Here is a 21,323-nt window from a genome sequence, read left to right as displayed (position 1 = left end):
AAAATTTTAACAAGGAATTATACTTTACCTAGTATTGACCCTGTAAATAATGTCGAGAAGGCATTGACAATGTGTACTATGCGTAGTCATATGCATGTACAATGGAAAAGACCGCCATTGAAACTTATATCATCAGAATCAAGCTAGAACAACCTCTGGGCTTGATATACCGTGTGGAACTTGTACATTGTTTCAATTTGAACCCAATCCAGATCCTCCAGATCTGCATAAATACATATAAGGTAGACCCAAGAACATACTAACACCTGCGAAGCTAGGCGGGAGCAGTCCGATGTGACGGGTATAACAAGCAGGGGTAAGTAACCAAGATACTTTGTTTCTTGGGGTTTGGGGGGATAATTTTCTCGTCGAGGAAGTGTTTTCCGGATGAAGGAAGAGAGGCCCTGATGAGAGGCAATTCGGAAGAGGGATTGTAATGTCATCAATCAAACGACAAAGAATTCAGATGTTAAGTAGATTAATGATTAAATGACGACTGAAGACGTAATCCGCATAACAATGTACCCAGACAATTACAACTAACAAGGGAGCAGGTGAGTAAGTAGGTTGCGAAAACAGAATTCTGTCGAAAGAAGAAACGATGATAAAACTAATGGAGACCGCAAACATTAGTATTACAGCAGCCTATAACCCATAGGTAAACAGCGCCGTTTCCCCGCTAACTTGGTATGGCTCAGCTCCTGCTGTTCGTTCCTCAAGTCGATTTTGAACCTTTTGTCAGGGTCGTCAACAAATTCTATTTAAATATTATCGGGATTTTTAATTAGGAAACATATGTGTAATTAACGTAACAGGTATATTTAGAAGCTGCCCAAAGGATAATACATTAAAAAGGAAATTGAATCTACAGATCAAGTACATTCGGAAATATATTCCGAGTGATCATAAACCTTGTCTGAACTGATCGGGCTTACTAGAATCTTTACAACCGTCGTGCTTGACCCTCTCTTTCATCCCATCGTAAAGTATGACATAAACGAATTCGAGGCCAATAATTGGTGCCTATCTTTGAGTGCTCATATAGATTATAAACCCTAGAATTTGAGGCGTCAATCAAAACAGCATTCAAGAATATTCTTGACTCCCTATATCGCTCTTCTACAGCAGAACACCAAGTACTCTCTATAAGTAAACTTAAGGCACACCATTAAAATATATTTGCTCTTTGCCATCTCGTCTTAAGACGGAGGGAAGCCCAGTTCATTCTACTACTTTACAAACGAATTCAACAATCAGGGCACATGCCCCGTTTAAAATTATAATTGCCATGACGAATGCTCTGATAACTACTTATAAGTAAGCTGTACTATCACACTACAACGTATGTTCGCGAAAAATATGACAGTTACTATTAGATCTACGTTCACGAAACTGTATTATTTCAGACCTTGTTTCAATGTACAAACAGAGACGCTCGGGCTAATTTTAAAACAGACCAAATTTCTCTACTTTCGTCTATCCTTATGCGAATACTCTGACCAACTGTTGCCGTGAAAGACGGACCTGGTTCTAGCAAGTAGGAACAATGGACCATCTTTGTTATCCCAAGATGGAAATATATCATACCGACGAATGAACGATGGTTGAGAAGACTAGAACGACTAGTCACTAGCTTCGATTCTAGAAACTTAGAACCCTTATTCTACTATGGGAAACAGCAGCCGATCGAAGCAGGATCTGAACGATCGGACCGGCGGAAACAAGAAAAAAAAACAATAGAAGAACGCTAAAAGCCGACAATATAAAAGTAAATAAACCAAATATAGTCGGGAACCAATACGGAGCAGCGAGCGTTGTCAAGTTATATCCGGCCAACACAACAGCTTCGTAACGTTAATCACATTTAAACGATCCTTGATTCATTGTCAATTCCTCTGGACGCAAATAACCTTTCCAACACACTGTCTAATGTACGAAGTCATGAAAAATCTACATTGCCTACCTGATAAATACACAATGCTTTAAGCTTCACCGGGCTAGTGTCCAAAGAACTAGTTATATTTCGGAATGAGTATACACAGATTCAATGACTCTACAGTATCCTTAATACTCCATGATACACCTACTTTTTCTATGGGGAGAGGGAATAGACAAGTACGATATTATCCACGTAGACACCATCCACATAACCCGTGATACATATATCATGACCTATCCTACGACATTCAGCTAACCACGCAATAACATCGTCGGACATACGAGGAAAGTCCAGAAAAGGACTGTCCACTGTAATCGTAACGCCAAGTTTTCCTGAGGAACCCCTAAGTGGGTAACATCAGCTTTCCACCATACTCGTAAAGTGAGGACAAACAACCCCGACACTACCTCGTCCGTTATCCAAAAGTTTGGAGGCAGTAACAATAAGCTGACGCAGAACAGGCATCACGCAATGAGCACCAAGCACATCGCCTCCAACGGTAAAGGATAATGCAATGACAACATCATGAATGATGGCGTCGCATTCTTCGTACCATCGAGTAAAATGGAATGGCAAAGTCGTCAGACAAGGAAGTTCTGACAGAACATCAAAGATGTCACCGGTAAGACGAGTATCGTATACCGAAAATTGGGTCGAAGTCTTGTGGCACTGAGACCGGATAATGAGATCATATACGGCAGGTAAACAATCTCCGTCCGTAAAACCCAACACACTATCAAGACGTTCGCTTTCCACAACGACAGCGCGGACAAGGGGCAATGTCACACCCCGAAACAAAGCCCCCTGGGATGCAACGAATACACAGATACCAGGACATTCCACAGGAGGTCCTATGGAATGAAAGCGCCCCATCCAAGGACGTTGGTAGACAGCCCAAAAGTACCACATGTGCAATGAGAACTGTAAATGATGTACAGTAAGTTCATGGATGTCTTCACTGGCATGGCAATAGCGTACGTCCTCGTAAGATGTGATAGAGAGGTAAGGAACAGAGATTGTGGACCAGGAGTCAAAACCTAGCAAGGTGACGTCCTCCAGCCAAGGTGCCACTGCAAATGCATCAATACGATGCTCCGCATTTGTAGCATCACCAAAAATCCGGACAGCACACCTACGAAGAACGGGTACACGGCCCGCAAGCGTTGAGAGCAAAGGTATGAATGATGGAGGGAAATACAAATCGAGGTCCCTCAAAAATTGTGATCTAGCTGTAACCAGGCGAAAAGCTTCAACGAGAGACGGCATCATGCAAGCATCTTCTGATGCGATAAACATGATGTTAAGCTCTTTATCCTTGGAACGGCGTAAAGCCATGGACGTCAACTCTGCCTAGTTTTTTGTGAGGACTCGATTTTTGTCGAAACTATCAGCGATAGTCAATGTAGTCCAGAACTCTGCACACAGTTCGATAGCGACGGCTCGCCACTGACGGCATACGTGAGAAATGGCAAACGCCACGCTTCCCTTCCTCCCCACTTCGAATGCATATGCCGGTTCGTTATAGATTTCGGAAAATATGGCCAACAAAATCTCAGAAGGTGTCCGACGAACAGGAGGCTCCTAGACAGTAATATTGAATGCGTCTTGCTCCTGTTACTCGATGGGAACAGACAAAATAGGAAATGACCATTGACCAATAGATTCTTTAGCGTCGTCAGATTGCGATGAACCGACAGTGTCATTAGATATGTCAAAAGCTCCAACGGAAGTGGTTACTGAGCAGGAGCACCCACAGACCTAGCGAAGAGCATAATATCAGCTGACCGTCAAGTAGATATATTCAGCACACACCGGAGATAGAAGAATATCAGAGACTACATCTAACCCATCAGCCACTTACGTACCATACTGCACAGACAATGTTCATATTTTCTGATAGGTTCCATTAGATACCACGCACCTGTTGAACGACCAGATTCCCGATATAAGACATCGCAGGTGAAGAATCTTAAATGTGACAATAATTAACCGGAGTCTGGATTATCATCATCAATATACGGCACATTTATGGGTAAATAGCACTTACTACGTCAAGAGAAGGATGCAAGGATGAACTCTTCCTTCGCGTTCTTCACGCTGGACATGAACCTCGCTCATGACCTAGACTCAAAGTTATGAGTGATACGACGAAATTAAAGCAAATAGCAGTAGATGCCTTAGACGATCTTTTGTCATCCATTTTTGAATCTTTGGAGTATCGAATACAACAGCAGACAACGAGGTGGTTATTTGTACCTGTCATATTGTGACAATGTTTGCTACTGTATTTGTATACGTCGGACACACGCCATTCAAATTCGCATCTACCCTAGCATACCACATAATAATAATGACATTATCGACAGTCCCAGGCCTTTATGGCCGCGTGTTATTTGCCGCTTTCATTTTTTTCCCCTTTACCCCCAACTATACGCGTCCTTTTCTATATGCCATATAGGCTCCGCTACATTCAGGAAAAGTCCACAAACCGCAGTTCAAAATTGCCACCTACATATCACAAACTAGCTCGTTATAAAATACCCATTCGATTTACTACTCACAGTTATCTAATGTCCCAAACAAGTACAGAAAAAGAGGTATTAAGTCGAATACAAAAAACTCAGACCAAATTTGTCCATCAACAGTTCAGCAGCCGTTGACGCGAACATCACTACGACGTTCAGTATCATCCTACCTTGCTATACCTACTAAAAATACGAACCATGACGATCCATCAAATTTACATAATAAAAGCTCGCAATGTATGCGAGCACCCAGAGCGGTAAAGCGATACCTCGCACAACATCAGACACGAATTGTCCAGTTTCACACTAAGCCCACATGATCACTATAGTACCTTAACACCAATCAAGATACACGACTTTAGAAAGAAACGCAAGAACGCTAAACCATATGAAGGGTTTACCCAGTGTCGTATTACTGAAACCAAATTAATATATGTTTGCCAGTAGAGTCTGAGATGAAGTATATCCATCCAGATGCATTCACGAGAAGGTAGCAAGAAAGTAGGTAAGACGCTCCGTAGACATGATATAACAGAAAGAGACGAACATCAAAAATTACTATAGAGTCAAATATTCAAATCTGGACGGCAAAGCCTTTAGAATATTCAAACATGACAAAATATTAACTACAGCACGTAGATTCAATTTTTTCGAATCAAATCACCGCTCCCAATCCAGATACACATCAATACTTAATGGTCACAGTAAAAGTTTTGAATATTATCCACCTTCACAACAACATTATCACTCCTACACACCGTATCCCACTTCTGTTTGTCAAGACCCGTTGCATAAGAAAGAGGTAACCGAAGATCGATTCTTTTGATAGGAGGGAACGCACGATCTGTAGTACGCATGTACATTGCATCGATAAAATGGGCGTCATTCTCCGCGCTGAGATCGCCCTCATATCCAAAAGAGAGAGCGCGCAAGTTTCAAAGGAAGTGTGGATCCGTAGATATCCTCTGAAACAGGAGAGTGAAGTAATAAAATGTGTGAAAACAGAAGGTAACCACATTGGGCATAGTCTCTAAGAATGAGATCATCGCGGAAGGATCGGCGTCCGAATTATTTGAAGTATGACCAATGTGAAGGTGTAGCTCTGTTAAAGACGCGACTGCTGCCATGAGATGTGGAAAGGCAACACAGGAAGAATCTCCTTCAAAGGACAGCGTAAGCTGAGTGACCTGCGGTACCTCTATCTTGTCCCAAACGATCTGAATATCCGGCTGACTGACTGGATCCCGAAGGGTCAATTGACGCAAGGTTGGAATCCCCACAGGCTCAAAATCACCATCGATGTCCTCAAAATCGCAATTGCATACCAGCTCCAAGGATCCTAGCCTGTTCATCTGCGCTACCAAAACAAACACTGCAGTCCATTGCGAATAAAGTTGCGCAGAGAATCGAACGACGGAGTTAAGGGTGGAAGACGCGAACGAAAGGGAATGAAGCGGCAGCCCATTTACTCGCAGATGTTCGATATTTGGGGCGAAGGAAAACGCATCGAGAATAATATCATGATATGGATCATCTGTTTCCATATCCTCGAATAAATAATGGGATAGATCGCTGATCGAAAGGAATCGTAAGGCTTGAAAGGATCCTTTACACGCCGACAAAAACTGGTAAGACGATACTCCGGCTTCGACCGTCAAAGAGCGAAAACGATGAGAGAACGGGATAAGGGTGTGGAGTACATGATTAGCATTCAAATCTTCCGGAGATCCTTCAATGGACACATCGACATCGAATGGAACAGCTCGAAGAAGCTGTTTGGACAGAAGATAAGAGCTTCCAACTGAACCCGTATGCGCCTCTTCACCGAAATCAAGCTGTACTCTTTTCCACAGCCTTCCCATATTCATCACCAATCCCCTCCAACGGCCGCAGACGTGAGATAAAGTCCACGGCATCCCCCTAATATCGATGCTGTTCGTCGTCGACTCAATTTCGACGCACTGCTGGAAAATTTCCCCAAGAACCTCATCGGGGATTCGCCTGATTGGATGCACTATGGTCCGAGCATCCTCGACATTAATAACGGCGAGTGTCAGTTGGATTTCTATAAAGCGTACGACAGCCCGAAAATAGGCTAACGTCTGGGATAGGTGTTGAGTGTATTCCTGGCCACGATTCATCAAGGCTTGTAAATGAATCCGATCTACGTCAGATGGCAGAACATTAGATAGTAAGAGGTTCGCAGCTGGAGTCCCGCGGATCATATGCATATGAAGCGAAAGGAGCTGGTGAATTATCTCCTCGAGGTTCATATCCACCGCCCTAAACGAATCGAAATTTCCTCTTTCCTACGCCATGGAAAGCGAATACCAGAATATATGGCACAACCAACCCGGCAAGAACAGCAAATGAGAAAAAAAAGACAGAAAAAAAAATCGTATGATCAGTCAACTTCAGAATAAAATTGAGAAAGCACTTACCATCTTGAAGACAGATCAATAGATAGCCCGCAAGTGTTTTTCCCAAAAACGACTGCAACGAACTTTCGTTGTAAAGCGGTCAGCATGATACCAAACATGCACATACAATGAAAGATATTTCCAAGTTTTATGGGTTCACGAACAAAGACTTTAAAAGTATAAATTCTTGCTATACATATTCAATACACCATAATTGAAAAAAGCACAACCTGCTACAGTCTTGGAAGATAGAAGGATCGACACAATCCTTAATACCACTGTTAGTAAACTTCGGATCTCGATCAAAAAAGCCCCTATGTCTTTTCTTAATTAAGTATTTTCGCCTGCCAGATCGAGATCCAAATCCTTGCTCGAAATACAAATCCACCTACCGCTTAAAAAATCAAACCAAGTAAGAATTAGAAAAGTGTCATATACGCGCTAGATTGACACTCTTCTAGACCCCGATACTCCTGTTAATTGAATGTAACAGCAGTTAATAAGACAACGATGAATGTCGAGAAATGAATTTGGAAAGGCGACCATATTTCGAGAACAAGAAACAAATATCATAGTATGGATACATGTTACGTTTTATGCCGGAGTAATACAGCTATACGACCCTAATTTAAGCACCAAAACACGCGCGAAAAAAAAAAAACTCACTCCACTTCAACATCGCAACATTGATCTACAATTTAATACGCTCCAAGGATATAATAGATCGAGTAAAAGTGTAGCTAGCAGGAACGAACTCCACTACGGAGACCTGTACCATCGCGCGACTACCGCACATACTATGTCAACCGTATTAATCTGCCTATAGGCACGCTATTTTGTTGCCGTTGTCGAAAGTCCATTGATCACTTCTGATAGAAGACAACTTGACAGATCCGTCAGTAACCAGACAACAGAACAACAGCACAGATATTGAATAGAATAACCCATCTACAATACCGTGTACATTATAATTCCGCGAAAGCTCGAGCGCACCGAATAGTCCTTTCCTGTACTCCAGTAACATAGGATTGCACCACATAAAGCATATACATGTTCTTTATATGTACAACTCCACGATTGTCCCCTCTGAAATTGAGAGAGAACCCAAGCATACCGCGTAGCAGTCGATTCAGTGAATACTTATAATCGTGCCCAATTCCTCGCTTAAAGTCAGTCCTCCGGACGAATAACAGCTACCATGCCTTAGTCAGGTTTTCTTGCCCAAGTAATTACTTACTTCTCTCAGGTTATATTCTATCAACTTTTCCTTAGAGAAGTTCATGACAAATCATGTAAACTTGTATATAACAAGTCTGACTTTTCATGGGTTTTGTTGCAACCCAAGAACGTCTTAGACGTTCAGCCTGTTGCAACGCATTACAATGCACTAATTTCGGCTACTTATCAACATTTACACTATCTAAGCTACTTCTACGTGTTGCAACATGTTACAACACACAGATTTATTCTATGTAACTTACAATAAGCAAACCTTCAATCCCACATGTGCTTCCCGTTGCAACACTCCCCGTCTGTTGCAATATCTCATCTTCTAGGGTAAATTGAGTTCGCTTCGGTGCGAGTAGCGCAGTTCGACCGTCGTCATTACTGCCAATGTAATAATTCTGTAGAAGACACCTGTAACAACCGCTCACCTAGTCTAAAATCGGACCTATCCTTGTGCCACCGGCCAGGATGTTGAACGATGAATAGAACGAGGTTGGCATCATCGAGAGACAACTTTGAAGGATAGACATCCCTTGACGAGCTGACAGTAGAGGATATCACTTACTTGTCGTTCAATAGTGGTGGAGGTGGCCAACGAAGGTGGGAGATTGTGGTCAAGACAAAGCACCTACATGCCTGTGGCTTTTCAATGAGCAGGAGCTGCACCGCCACCACGTGGACTGTTTGCCAGTGGCATACAACTGCCATGCCCGCATCTTTCGTCGCTTCTATCATCGTCTGACATTGTCCTTGCAGACGATTGACTTTCTTCGCCAGGTATGTGTCCGATTTTTTTTGTCATACCGTGAACTCATGGTCTCCTAGAAACATGAGTAACCCCAACGAAGAAGACCAAGTAAATCGCTCGACCTAGCAAGTCATGCTGTACATATTGGATCTTTCAGTTTCACCTCGATTTGCCTCAAACAGTTGGCGTAGCAACAATCTCTCCCCAGTCCCTTCTGACGCGTAACTGGAATCACCGACTACTCTGACACGAGACACCGAGGAATCCATCCCACAGCAAGTTACCTTCGCATGCTTGGGAAACCCAGTCACTGTCATTGGCTACATTGACCAGGATGGCTCCATGTTGAGGGTAGAGGTCGTTCTCTCGAGGGGAAACCTCAGCGTCTCCCTGGGATATGATTTCGGGCAGTATGTATCCGGATGTGTCGCAACACGTAGATTAGACAGCTTCAGAAGACAATCATGTATATTAGATGGTAATTACAAAAAATACATTTTTGTAACGCGTTGCAACAGCACGAACGTCTATGATGTTTTTTGTTGTAACAAAGTCGGTGAATTTACTGAACAAGTGAGTAGGAGACTTCGAACATGCCTCCTTCAGACACTACCGTCTTTGTACCTTTACCATCACGATCAGTCTAGCTCGTTTGCCCCTAGAAGGGTACAACGCATATATCAATCGCACTGAACACACTAACGACTTTCGACACGATATTCCACTTTAAAAGCAGCACCCTACCAACCATCTTAGCCTCTACTTTATTATCATCGCCACAATCGAGTTCATCCTTCGACCCTACAATGGCCGTAATACCGTTCTACGGATATGTTCAAGCTATTTCACCACCAAACCACCGACTTGCCATGACTCGACAACTACAACATACTTCACATCCAGCAGGGGAAATGACGGCAACAACATTAGGACGACACTACTATGGCATCCACGGTGCTTGTTTCTCGTTATATTCCTATATATCATGCTACAAGCATTTCAATAAGAATATCGCGTACCAGGTAAGCATACCTTCATGGAAATTCATGACCAAAAAAAAAGCTGAAAGATAACTCCAACCACCTTCTAATAGCACGACAGGTCAGCAACGAAATTTTCGGTTATTTTATAGCTCTACTCGAGAAAATGGGCTCAACAATCGGCGTAGAAGCGTCAATAACACGCATCGTCTTATTCTGATCTCTAGTCAATACACCGGAGACAGGCATGTCGTCAAGACGCGACTGTCAAGCATCCGTTGATCATTCCAGGCGATATCTAAAGCATATTTTGAGCAAGGATATACGCATGAATAAACTGCTGTTACATTGACTACCCAACAAGTGCGTTCTGCTGCATTTCCTATGGATTAAACTCTTATATCCCGTCCCCTCCACCTATCCGGTACCATAGTCGTTTATTCAAGAATGACGTAACCAAAACCTCTAGATAACAACCTTACCCTCGATGTATTCTTCTTAGCGCCAGGTCAGTTTCCATACTAATGCTTAAATTACTTTATACTGAGGTCGCCACCATCTAAACCGCAGTTAAAATTTCTGTGTATACTCTGAAGGACGTTACCATCCAAAACCATCTTCCATTTGTACATCTATCTTTCCAGACGCTAGATCGTCTCAGGTCCTCACTACTTCATGGAGGCCTGGTCTTAGTTTGTTTTATTATCATTATTATTTCCAAACAAACAGCCGACGTGACGATTTCTCATATAAGATCCTTCCAATTATGTGATTTTATATTCTATTTTTTTTTAAAAAAAAAGTGATATAGAAACCACGTACCCATGCAAGTCTAGATAACTTTTTCTCAGGATTAAAAGGCCAAGTCGAAGCAAATCATAACCCTTGCTTTATTGACACCGCAAATGTTCACGCTTATGATTCCGTCCTACTAATAAACCGCTCTCCACTCAACCACCTCCTCAACGTTCTCTCCAACTTCCAGGAAAAAAGGAAACAGATCGACCCAAACCCAATCCGTAAAGCAAACTGTATAGAATTCGACTTCGCCCCAGACAAAATCCAGGCAGAACGTACTGCAGCAAAGACCCAAGAGGAGATCGGCTAATATTCTCCGACGAATCAGGTTTCAAAGCAGAGATCGGGGCGGCTGCATGGTCGCAGACTAACGAAAACGCCCCGCATAGGAAAGTCCACCACCACCTCTACTTAGATCCAGACACTCACCACACTGTCTTTGAATCAGTACTAATAGGTGCAATACTGGCCCTGGACATCATCAAGAGCACCGCGAGTCTGGTTAAAGCTACCATCCTCATAGATTCCCAAGCAGCCATCCTCGCTCTCCAGTCTAGTCAGACAACATCAGGACGCTACCTAGTCGACGAATTCCACCGCCAGGTGCGCCTACTCCAGGCAAAGAGACAATCCCTTCGAATACGAATCCAATGTGTACCAGATCACATCGATGTCCACAAAAACAAAATGGTCGACGCGGAAGCAAAACTAGCAGCACAAAGATCCTCGTTCCCCCTCTTTGACAACCATACCATACTCACCACCACGCAGTAAGGCTGCAACACTAGCAGATTTCTCGAAACGTACCCAGAAGAAGTGGGCAGAACATTAGCTCTTCTCGCCCAAAGGGAGCTTCACGAAACATTTTGACCGGTCCCCACCTTCCCCAAAGACCAGCGCACCTTCAAAAACATGTCAAGGGCGGGAGCGAGCATGTTCACCCATCTACGCACAGGTCACGTACCACTAAACGCCTACCTCTTCCACTCGAAAGCAACTCCCTCCCCCAACTGCCCTCACTGTAACGTTCCAGACGGTTACTCATTTCCTCTTAATCTGCCGCCGATTCTCCGATGAACAACAAGCCCTTCGTCGCTGGATGAGACTGGGCAACCTTCAATTCAGACACCTACTAGCAATCCAATCCCGGCACACCTTTGCTACCCTCGCGTACGTGCAGCGCACAAAACACTTCTCAGACTTCCCACCAACAAAGGCGGTCCTTCCCCGTAGGAACGTAATTCAAGATGTATGGACACCGAATTTTCTGTGCCTCACTTGGACATACGAGGGGGAGGGACAGTTCGCAGACTGTCCTCCCACCTCCGCTATGGAGGGAAGTACCCATTCGTACTCATTTGTGCACCCTGCTAACATAATGTGTTTTAACCCAGTCAAACAGCTATATATGACGCCTCAGACGACCTAGCGATACAATTTCAACATCCCACTGCAATCCCCTTTCCCTAAACATCCCACTCATCGACCATCCATGCCATGGTCACCTCTTCCACTCAAAGCAGCTCCTCTGCATCAAGACACACAACTACGCACTACCAAGTGACCACCACAGCTGGACACAGATAGACACATAACCCCATAACCCAAGACTACCAGTAATACCGATACCATTACGTATAGTTAGCTACCATATAGTGTCACAAAGCGCAAGATGTATGCATAGGCTCCATAGGGCCTTAGGTTACTTAAAATGCTACTTCATCATCATCATCCTACTAATAAATTCGACCTTGGAAAACTTCTTTCATGTACTACTCATGAAACATCGCCAGCAATTGAAGAACAGAATACAACTCGTAGGAACAGTAAATTCGTCTCGGAAGTAGAAACTTTTTGTTTTTTTCATCATAGTGATAGATGACGAACCACAAATAAGTATGGGAAACAACAGTTAGACCCCTTTCACCAAATATCGCACACCTCTGTCTGAAGTTCACTTAAGTATTTCATCTTATATGCAAAGTCAATCATCAAAGCTTTGCTTTTTCGTCGGATCTGAACTCGATTAATATTGTGCAATAATCGTGTTGTCACACTGATACTTTCCACGTTTCTGATCAGTAATTATAGCATTCGAGGTCCCTAGTCAGGCACATTCCAATAACAGTAATAAAACTTCCAACCCCCAGACATATAGATGTAGTCTAAGGCCAGGTCATGCCCCTTCCCACCTACTAACTACCCTCCTATTATTAGAATTTACTGATTTAGAGCAGGATAATCCAGATTAAGCGACTACACCAGCATTTGCTAAGAATTGGTTAAATTTTTTTTTGTAATAAAACCATGAGTATCAAACCTGTTTTCTACCCTTACATTCTTTGTATATCATGCGTATGCTCTTATCGGTGTTATGGTCATTTGAAAAGGTGTCTGTCTGATGTAATGGTGTTACATATACAGAAACGAACAAGTTCCCTTGGTGTGTTGGTGGATAACGTGAATACCGTGGAACCTGTTAAAAATGTGCTGAAGACGACCAGTTGCGCATGATTACCGATCCGAAATCCAAACGATCCTTCCTGGGATGTAATGCGGACGGGAGCAGAAATATATACTAATTCTTAATGAAACTTCTTAATCGATACTGTTTCAGCGTTATACACCATGTCAGTCAATACGTCTTAAGTTGTTTTGAGGTTACTGATCTTACTTTCAGTTGGAGCACATTATGGTACTATATCGGCGTGTCCGTTGCTTAGATAAAATACTAATTTACTGTTTTAGGAATATCATGAAGTCATAGTTTGAATGAAGGCAAATCGGCATCAAAGCCGATTGGCCTATATGCCGATCTAGCCGATCAAACTATGATCTCATGATATTCCTAAAACAGCAATTCGGTATTTTATATAAACCAATTTCGCGCCGATACAGTCCCATAATGTGTCCCAACCGAAGTCAAATTAGCAACATCAACACAACTTAAGACGTATTGACTGACGTGGTGCACAGCGTTGAAACACTATCAACCAAGACATCTCATTAAAAAATAAAACATATTTCTGTTACCATGAAATGAAAGGAACCTGTCGAACATCCATTCACCATTGATCTATTAGAACATCATTCGTCGATTTAGTGCTGTTTCTGTAAATACAAATGTAAGAATGTTCTTGTCATTCTAATGATTATTAAGCAGTTCACAACTCTTGCATATCGATGTTCATACGATCTCGTTGAGATTGGCATATATTGACCGCAGAGAATATATTTAATAAGTTAATATAGTTAGACCAATTTCATCAAAGGTCTGACCTATTTACCTGTCAAATACCGCATTTGACCAGACATTAAGTGTATAAACACCATGCTTTCTGGAGAAAATAATAGATCACGTATCTTGTTAGATAAATAAAACGAATGGCTGGTCAGAAGTAAGAAGACAGAATATTATTATTTATCGTATTATCATTATTTATTTATAATGCCAATTGTCGTCACTGTTCAGTGACAACACGGTGGGGAAATTATTTTACATAGATTCGTATTAATTAATCCAACCATACATATACTTATAGTCATCTCGAACTATTAAACAATCAACCCTCACATCCTGTCCCTCATCACATCCGAAACATCCAAATACTAAGGACATTGTAAAAAAATGGTGAGTAAAGCGCATTTGGCAGTATATTACTATCTCATGTTTTTCATAATAACTGACCATTAAATGTAGGACATGTACATGTCCAGCTACCCACGTCTTACGACCGAATGTTACTCTCAGCCTGCTCAAGTAGTATGTACTGCTTGTCATCAGGGATTGAATAATTATAACCCTAGTTTAGACTACCAATGGCCCCCAAAATATCCAGCAATCATTCAATGATAAACCCAACTCGACCACTCAGGAAGTGAGCAGTAATCTCCATGTACTAAGAAGCTTCAAGTTGCTGAAAACTATATAGCACAACGAGATAGAAATAATGAATGCATCTACCGTTGTTGCAGCCCCAGTAAGCACCGATACATATCTGCCCAATAGTCGACTGACTATTCTCTGTCCCAAAAAGATTTATTACAGACCTTCCGGTTTAACAGCTGCCGATCTTGAAGTCTTTACTAAACCTACCTACACTGTGATGTCCATGCAACCTGACTCAATCGTGACCGCAACCGTTCATTCCACGCCCCATAACCTCTCCTTTCATAACAATCACCTAGAACAAAACACCATCCACAATGAAACAGTGGTCCTTTGTACACCTCCCGAAATATTGATTAAAATATTCTCCGAATTCTACAACGATTCTACCTACACGTTCGAAGTAGGGGACAAAGAAAATATCGCTTTCATAGTATCCCACGTATGTCATCAGTGGTGTAGCACTGCTATCGATCTGTGTGCAGCCTTTTGGACACCATTGACAATAGTCAGGAGACGAAGTTCAAATCAAGAACGCACTATAGCCTGGACGGATCTGACGTCCATGGCTATTCATCGCTCCAAAAGTAGGAAGCTCAAAATTATGTTCGTAGGATCGGACGATGAACTTATGGCACCTTCTCTTGCGGGAGCCCTTCGAGTAATCATAGCAGAATCACAGTGCCTGGAGATTCTCAATTTGTATCTCCCTTTGGCTTTTATTCCAATGCTCTTGGCGCTTGAAGGCAGAGTGCCTAATCTTCGTCGATGTGCTGTTCATACAATTGGGAATAATTCAACTGCACGACACCACATCAATGCTTTTGCAGTAGCACCTCTACTCAAAAGACTCACTTTCGCCAGTTTAAACTCCCGTTCCACCTTTTCAGTCCCTCGCACTTCCATCACATTTTACGAAGACCTCCACGACTGTTATGCCAGCGACTACGTCCATGATCTTACCCTACAAAACTTACGATTCACGCCCCATATGTGGTACTTCCGGGCCATATATCAACAGCCTCGAATGGACGGCTTTATGGTCAACGAACGGGCCATTGAATGCCCCGGTATCCATATTTTCATAGCGTCTCAAGGAGCCTTATTCCGAAGCGTCATACTGCCCTTTGTTCGATCTATCATAGTTGAGAGCAACCCTCCCTATGGTATATTGGACTTTACAGATCAAGACTGCTTTCCTTCTGTGTACAACCTCATCATTCGGTCTCAATGCCATACGACTTTAACCCACTTGGCAGTATATGATACACTTCTCACTGAAGATATCATCAACGTCCTATCAGAGCTGCCCTTCCTTAAAGAATTGGCATTCCATTTTACCTGATGGTATGAAGAATGCGACGCTATCATTCACCGTATCGTATTGGCTTTATCAGTTGTTGAAAACAACTCGACCAGTCTTTGTTGTATCAATCCCGCCTTACTCTATTCTCTGTTGTAACTTCTTGTCCATTGGATCACGGATGGACAAGTATTGAATTTGTTTGTTCCCATTTCGCTAGCATGGTGGAGAGACGTCGTCAATTACTCTCCAGACCATCGGACATACTTTCAGTTACGATTCATGCGAATAGCCCCCTTTTGGATTTCCCTCACATGTCTGGCAATGTTATTACATGCCTGGCCAACTGTCATCTGGAGGATCACGATATCCAGATTGTGGGATATGTAGACGGAACGTATACGAGTAATATCATTCCGGAAAGTCATGCAGTTGTCGAGTCTCAGATAATCGCACAGGGAATGTGAGCATCATGGTCATGCTACGTTTGTTATAGTATTTCCTACTTCTTGTATACCGTATGAAAAAAACAAATAAACAACTGTGAAGAATAACGAATGGTATTAATATACTTTACCAAGTATACTTATACAAATAAATTCAAATAACTTACGCTGGTGCCTCGAGCATCAGTATGCCTCATTTATACATCATGACCCGTAGAGAGGAGTAGTCTGTCGAGGGAAAAGCATAATTAGATCAGACAGGATGACATAGAGTGGTCGGCCAGAACCCAATGCTGTCTTGATTGTGCAACGCAGTATGAACGGATTATTGAGGCCATGAAAACCATGACGGGAGCCATTCTGTGTGTCAGGCAGGATATACTCACCCTCCATCCATTCACAGAAGCGGTGATGAGCCTCAAGGCTCTGTATGCTCAGAATTCGCGGATTTTAGCATTATAATAAATGCCTTGTCCACTTAGCGGACTTTCACTAAGTCAATGATTGCAATCATGGCAATACCCACTTTTACCGCCAACTATCCATCCCAACTCGTATTCCGCATCAATATGCACCACTTCATTATTGCCGCCAGGCACCTGATTGCAGATCTCACGGAATTAGGACCATCATTGATCGCCTAGCACAGCCATCACTGACATCAGCATCAAGCGTCACTTAATAGAATGCCGCAGCCAAAATACCTATTCCACAGCAAAAGACCTAATACCGTGACCTTTCCACTCACTTTACTAAGGCTGTTACAATGCCAAGATAATGCCGCACACATCTACTTCAGTGTACTACCTTCAGTGTACTTTGCCACAGCAACACAGCAGCCCAAGAGTCCGTATGTCGGGGGAATTCTTTCTGATCATTAAGTCTATACGTGGTAAAATCATGTGGGTGCTGTTACTTTAGAACTCTGGGAGCACGCGTTTTGTATCATTTCTTACCAATTGATGTACTAAGGACTTACTAAGGACTTGTTTCAAGTATTCTAATTTTATTCCGGACTTGTAGTATAAAAGCTAGTATAGTAGTAGTTCCTAGGGAAGTTACTGGACACTAGCCATCATCCATGTTATCGACCACCGTTATTGCTTGTACTCGCTAGGAGATAGACAATAACAACATAGTCACTCCGAGTTATACTCTCTGTCATGGCTTTTCTTCTAACGGTATTGGTGTACACTCATATTGCGCCAATACATGGAATTTGGTGTCCACAACTCGCTTTTATCTTTTAATCCGCCAGCATCGTTTCACTTTCACCAGCCAGCATCATTTTCATCAGTTTTCACCTTCTACGTCACCATCGTTTTACCCAGTTCAGTTCAGGATCGTTATGTCCCCGTGTGGACTCAGATTAGGATTGTTATTGCCGCCAGCAGCATCTGTCACGGAATTTTGGTCAACAGCTTCAGTATAGGATCATCAGTCACGGTATTTGGTATCTTGCCGTCAGTTTCAGTATAGGATAGTCTCCGTGTAGACTCAGGATTAGTATCAGTTTCGTTTCGCTGTCATTAACCTCAGTATAGTTTCAGTTTCAGTCCAGCCCCATCCCAGCCATCGTTTTGCCATCACTAGTTCCCCCTCATATCATCGCCAGTTCATCTTATCTTCATTTTACCACCAGTTTCTCGTTTCTCAACTACAGTCTTCATCTCTTGCCGTCACGGTATTTGTTATCTTGCCAACGGTATTGCTCTTTGACGGCATTTTCTCTAATTCCGTCAACATTGCCCACGGCTTTTACTAGTTAAATTGCCATCATTTCATTCACGGTTTGCCGGTATTCCCAGTTATACCGGATTCCATTCCTTCTCGTCTATCGAGACCCTTCCCAGCTTACAGCCAACGTTTTCTAGTACTCGATCGTTAAGGGTACTACTTTGCTGACTGAAAAGTCGCAGTGTATACTTGCGTTCTTGAGGAATTCATCACATGGAGGTGCACCGAAACACTCGCACAACAACAAAGCCTTTATTGCTGCTACGTGCCATTTGCCATGAACTCCTCTAGAGTTTTGGTTTTTGCCGTTGCCACGGAAGTTTAGGCTCATCAGCGGTCATCCCAAAATATAGTGAACATTTTCAGAAGGTAAGATTTGAGACCGATAAGCCGGTAGGTCTGGGGATCTGTGCATCTACAAGAGGCCAACGAAACTTTTTCTCCCTACTAAGGTACTTCCAGTCGTGGGGAAAAGTGCAAAGCATTTCCCAGCTAAGCGTGAGTATATCAGTGAGAAAGAGAGAATATCATAGATCAATCAGGTTACACACTTACGCATAGATACCCAGGCACGCTTGGTTGAGATGAGAAAAAGAATCTATCAATTGGATTATGCGGAACTCAAAATGTCAGTCACGGTGTAGCTCATGTACAAGCATCTCGAATCATTTCGGTAGGAGACTGCTACTGGACCATGATGAGGGAAGAGAAAGCAGGCTCCTTCTGATAGGTGATACGTCCAGTTTAAATGTACATGGTATATATACCGCCAAGTAGCTCTATGCCATAAATGATTAAAGGGGGAAAAATGAATGGAGAAGTTGGATATCACCTGGATTAGATATTAGACTTCAGACAAAAGGTGTACGACGGTTTTGGGGGTCCTATTTCCTCACGACATTCGCAAGACTGGGAACCATGTGGGATGTTTGCACAACCATATTCTATGAGAATCGATCATATAGACATGTGCCATTTCACCATTCACTGTAGCCATAATACATGCAGATGTAAGAGCTGAAGTTAGTTCACTTTGGCTGGCATACAGATCTTGAACTTGGCCCACTTCTTCGGAGGAATACATAAATACGGAATATATCACATTGTTGGTCTGCCTGGAAGGACACCATCAAAGAACAAAAGTGAAGATTTCCCAAAAGGTAGAAGGTTTCCGTGGCGCTAAGCCGGATGAGGCAAGCAGCCCGGTGGGTATAGCGAAAATGGATGCGAATCCTACTTATAAATAGATCTAAGATTACAAATTCGAAGCTAAAACTCTTGCTTCGGAACAGCGAGATCTACCGAGGCCCCACCGCCAGAAAACTTCCCATGAGATCGGAATTAAGATCTGGGAAGACGACCTGAGTGTATTTCTTAGTTTTGTTGGGAAACTAGAGTCTTGAATAGAACTAGGAATGAGTGTCGCGAAGATTGTTCACGGTCACTGAGCATTGTCTTACCGAGTTTCCGCCATTAAGGTCCGTAAAGCTTGAAGTTCTTAGCTTGCTGGATGCCACCTTGATAACGGACGGCTCCTTCAGCTCTACCAGTGGAAGCTTGAGTCATTGTATGATACGATGTTACCTACCTACTGGCTTCAATCCCGACAAGTCGGAGCACCCACCTATAGACTTCTTCACCGCCGACTCCATTCAGCTTTCCAATGATCAATTCAGCTACCCCAATCAGGACCTCATTTCAATCCACGTGTTGACAGATGTTACCCCCATTCCTTAACTCAACCATGCGTGGCAATTGTATCTTTGTTACAATCATTCGCCACCAGCCACAAGTTACGGCAGTTGCGAGAACAAATAAGCGAATCATAGAACATGGAACTATTAGGATCTGTAAATTTAGGGTTGCAAATGGTAAATCTGACCCTGAAGTATATAGAAATGCCGTCTGAACTAATGCAGCAAATGGAAAACGAGGGCTACAGCTTTGAAAAAAAGTATTTGGTAAGGAGAGACAAACATGGCTGGTATGAGTATCATCCACTTTAGTTAGAATAAGAACCACTTTGGCTAGGATCAATTTGTCAGCCAGCAGTCAAGACTTTCGGTGACACCTGGCATGAACAAGGTGTGACCTTCTGATATTCCAAATGACTAGTATGAACAGTCGGGGGACACAGCCGGTTGAGGCTACCCAGGAATAAGTATAATTAACGCCGAGAAAAAGATAGGAACAACCCACATATGTGCTCCAGCATGCATGGACCTCTTTCAAAGAACCACTAAAAGAATATGAGATCGAAATCTTAATGTTATCTGGGCAAATTTCACTTTGAGGAAAAAGGTCCTGAACAACCGTATATCCATGTCGTATCGGATCTAATGTGATATGGATGAATGGCGAACATGGAAATAGCACTTGACCTTTCGTACCGGAGGTGTCGCAGATTATCTGCCAGAGAGTGGGAGAAATGGATGTTCTATACACCCATCCACCATGACTCTCTTCAGTGGGGCCAAGAAACTTCATCGAGCTGATTTTGGAATGTATCGGAAGCGTCCATGTTCCCGAATATATCGAAAATGTACTGAACTCTGAGACAGGGTCCGGTAGCTCCATAGTTAGGGCACGACCTGATACCGATACCTTTATGGGCCATGACGCCCCATAGAACCTGGGGGATAGAAGAGAGGTGACATGCATCGATGATGGTGATTGTAGGATGGATAGTTCAACTACAGCCTTATCACTGGGAGTGGATTCGTTCAGTGGTGTGCCGGGTGGTAATTGCAGGCTACCAGGTCCTGGCTGGGAAAAAGTGGCCCAAGAGTCGTCACCGTCATAGATATTAAGTGAGTTGGATATAAGTTGATGAACTGGGATTGGCACTGTCAGCTCTCTAAAATATGGTCAAAATCAACGTTGACATACTTTGTGGATCTCGGTAGGTCTTCCTCAGTTGTAATAGACGACTACCAACTTGTTCAGGTGTATGATGTTCACCCGTCGTGTCATAAATAAAATCAGAAATGAAACGATTATGGCAGATGTGACGTTTGACCACCGTTTTACAACCAGAGAGTGCTCGCGGGGGATGTCGATAAGATTGGTAGGTATGTTTGTATTTTTTGAGTCCTTCATGCAATGATGAGCATCCAGCTTATGTAGGTGAGTAGAGGAAGGGATTCATCCTGTATCAATGCTACCTCGCTATGGAGCAAAGTCAGGACTTCGACTGGATCAACCACCTATACGAACAGATCAGGAGGCCACACCATCCCTTCTCTCCCCTTCAATTGCTTCCAAGATTTACGTCCTGTCGCGACAAGGTAACGTTCAGTGGCATCCGAAAA

General features: G+C 42.9%; 5 protein-coding genes across 5 annotated transcripts; 2 read left to right on the top strand and 3 right to left on the bottom strand.

Annotated features, from left to right (window-relative positions):
- Positions 1-2,296: 2,296 nt before the first annotated feature.
- EV420DRAFT_1477356 (uncharacterized protein) lies at positions 2,297-3,893 on the bottom strand (the record flags this gene model as incomplete). Its single annotated transcript, XM_060469411.1, has 6 exons — positions 2,297-2,860; positions 2,918-3,289; positions 3,398-3,520; positions 3,752-3,774; positions 3,805-3,808; positions 3,861-3,893. The coding sequence occupies 6 exons, from the start codon at positions 3,891-3,893 to the stop codon at positions 2,297-2,299; spliced, it is 1,119 nt and encodes a 372-aa protein (XP_060334277.1).
- A 2,166-nt stretch (positions 3,894-6,059) lies between these two features.
- On the bottom strand, positions 6,060-6,488 carry EV420DRAFT_1234571 (uncharacterized protein; the record flags this gene model as incomplete). The annotated part of the gene is made up of 1 exon (XM_060466569.1): positions 6,060-6,488. A coding segment is annotated over one exon (429 nt), but the record flags the coding sequence as incomplete, so codon positions are not given.
- Positions 6,489-11,066: 4,578 nt separating this feature from the next.
- Positions 11,067-11,411, top strand: EV420DRAFT_1265776 (uncharacterized protein; the record flags this gene model as incomplete). The annotated part of the gene is made up of 1 exon (XM_060467291.1): positions 11,067-11,411. A coding segment is annotated over one exon (345 nt), but the record flags the coding sequence as incomplete, so codon positions are not given.
- Positions 11,412-14,265: 2,854 nt separating this feature from the next.
- EV420DRAFT_1477352 (uncharacterized protein) lies at positions 14,266-15,871 on the top strand (the record flags this gene model as incomplete). Its single annotated transcript, XM_060469410.1, has 5 exons — positions 14,266-14,268; positions 14,338-14,400; positions 14,450-14,515; positions 14,570-14,617; positions 14,675-15,871. 5 exons carry the CDS (start codon positions 14,266-14,268, stop codon positions 15,869-15,871), a joined length of 1,377 nt encoding a protein of 458 aa, XP_060334274.1.
- Positions 15,872-16,479: 608 nt separating this feature from the next.
- Positions 16,480-16,719, bottom strand: EV420DRAFT_1265510 (uncharacterized protein; the record flags this gene model as incomplete). The annotated part of the gene is made up of 1 exon (XM_060467279.1): positions 16,480-16,719. A coding segment is annotated over one exon (240 nt), but the record flags the coding sequence as incomplete, so codon positions are not given.
- Positions 16,720-21,323: the final 4,604 nt, after the last annotated feature.

This window comes from Desarmillaria tabescens (assembly GCF_030435595.1).
Source record: "Desarmillaria tabescens strain CCBAS 213 chromosome Unknown EV420scaffold_9, whole genome shotgun sequence".
In the NCBI taxonomy this organism is placed as follows: domain Eukaryota; kingdom Fungi; phylum Basidiomycota; class Agaricomycetes; order Agaricales; family Physalacriaceae; genus Desarmillaria; species Desarmillaria tabescens.
Note: the sequence above shows the minus strand (reverse complement) of the source record. Positions and strands in the feature narration are given on the sequence as shown.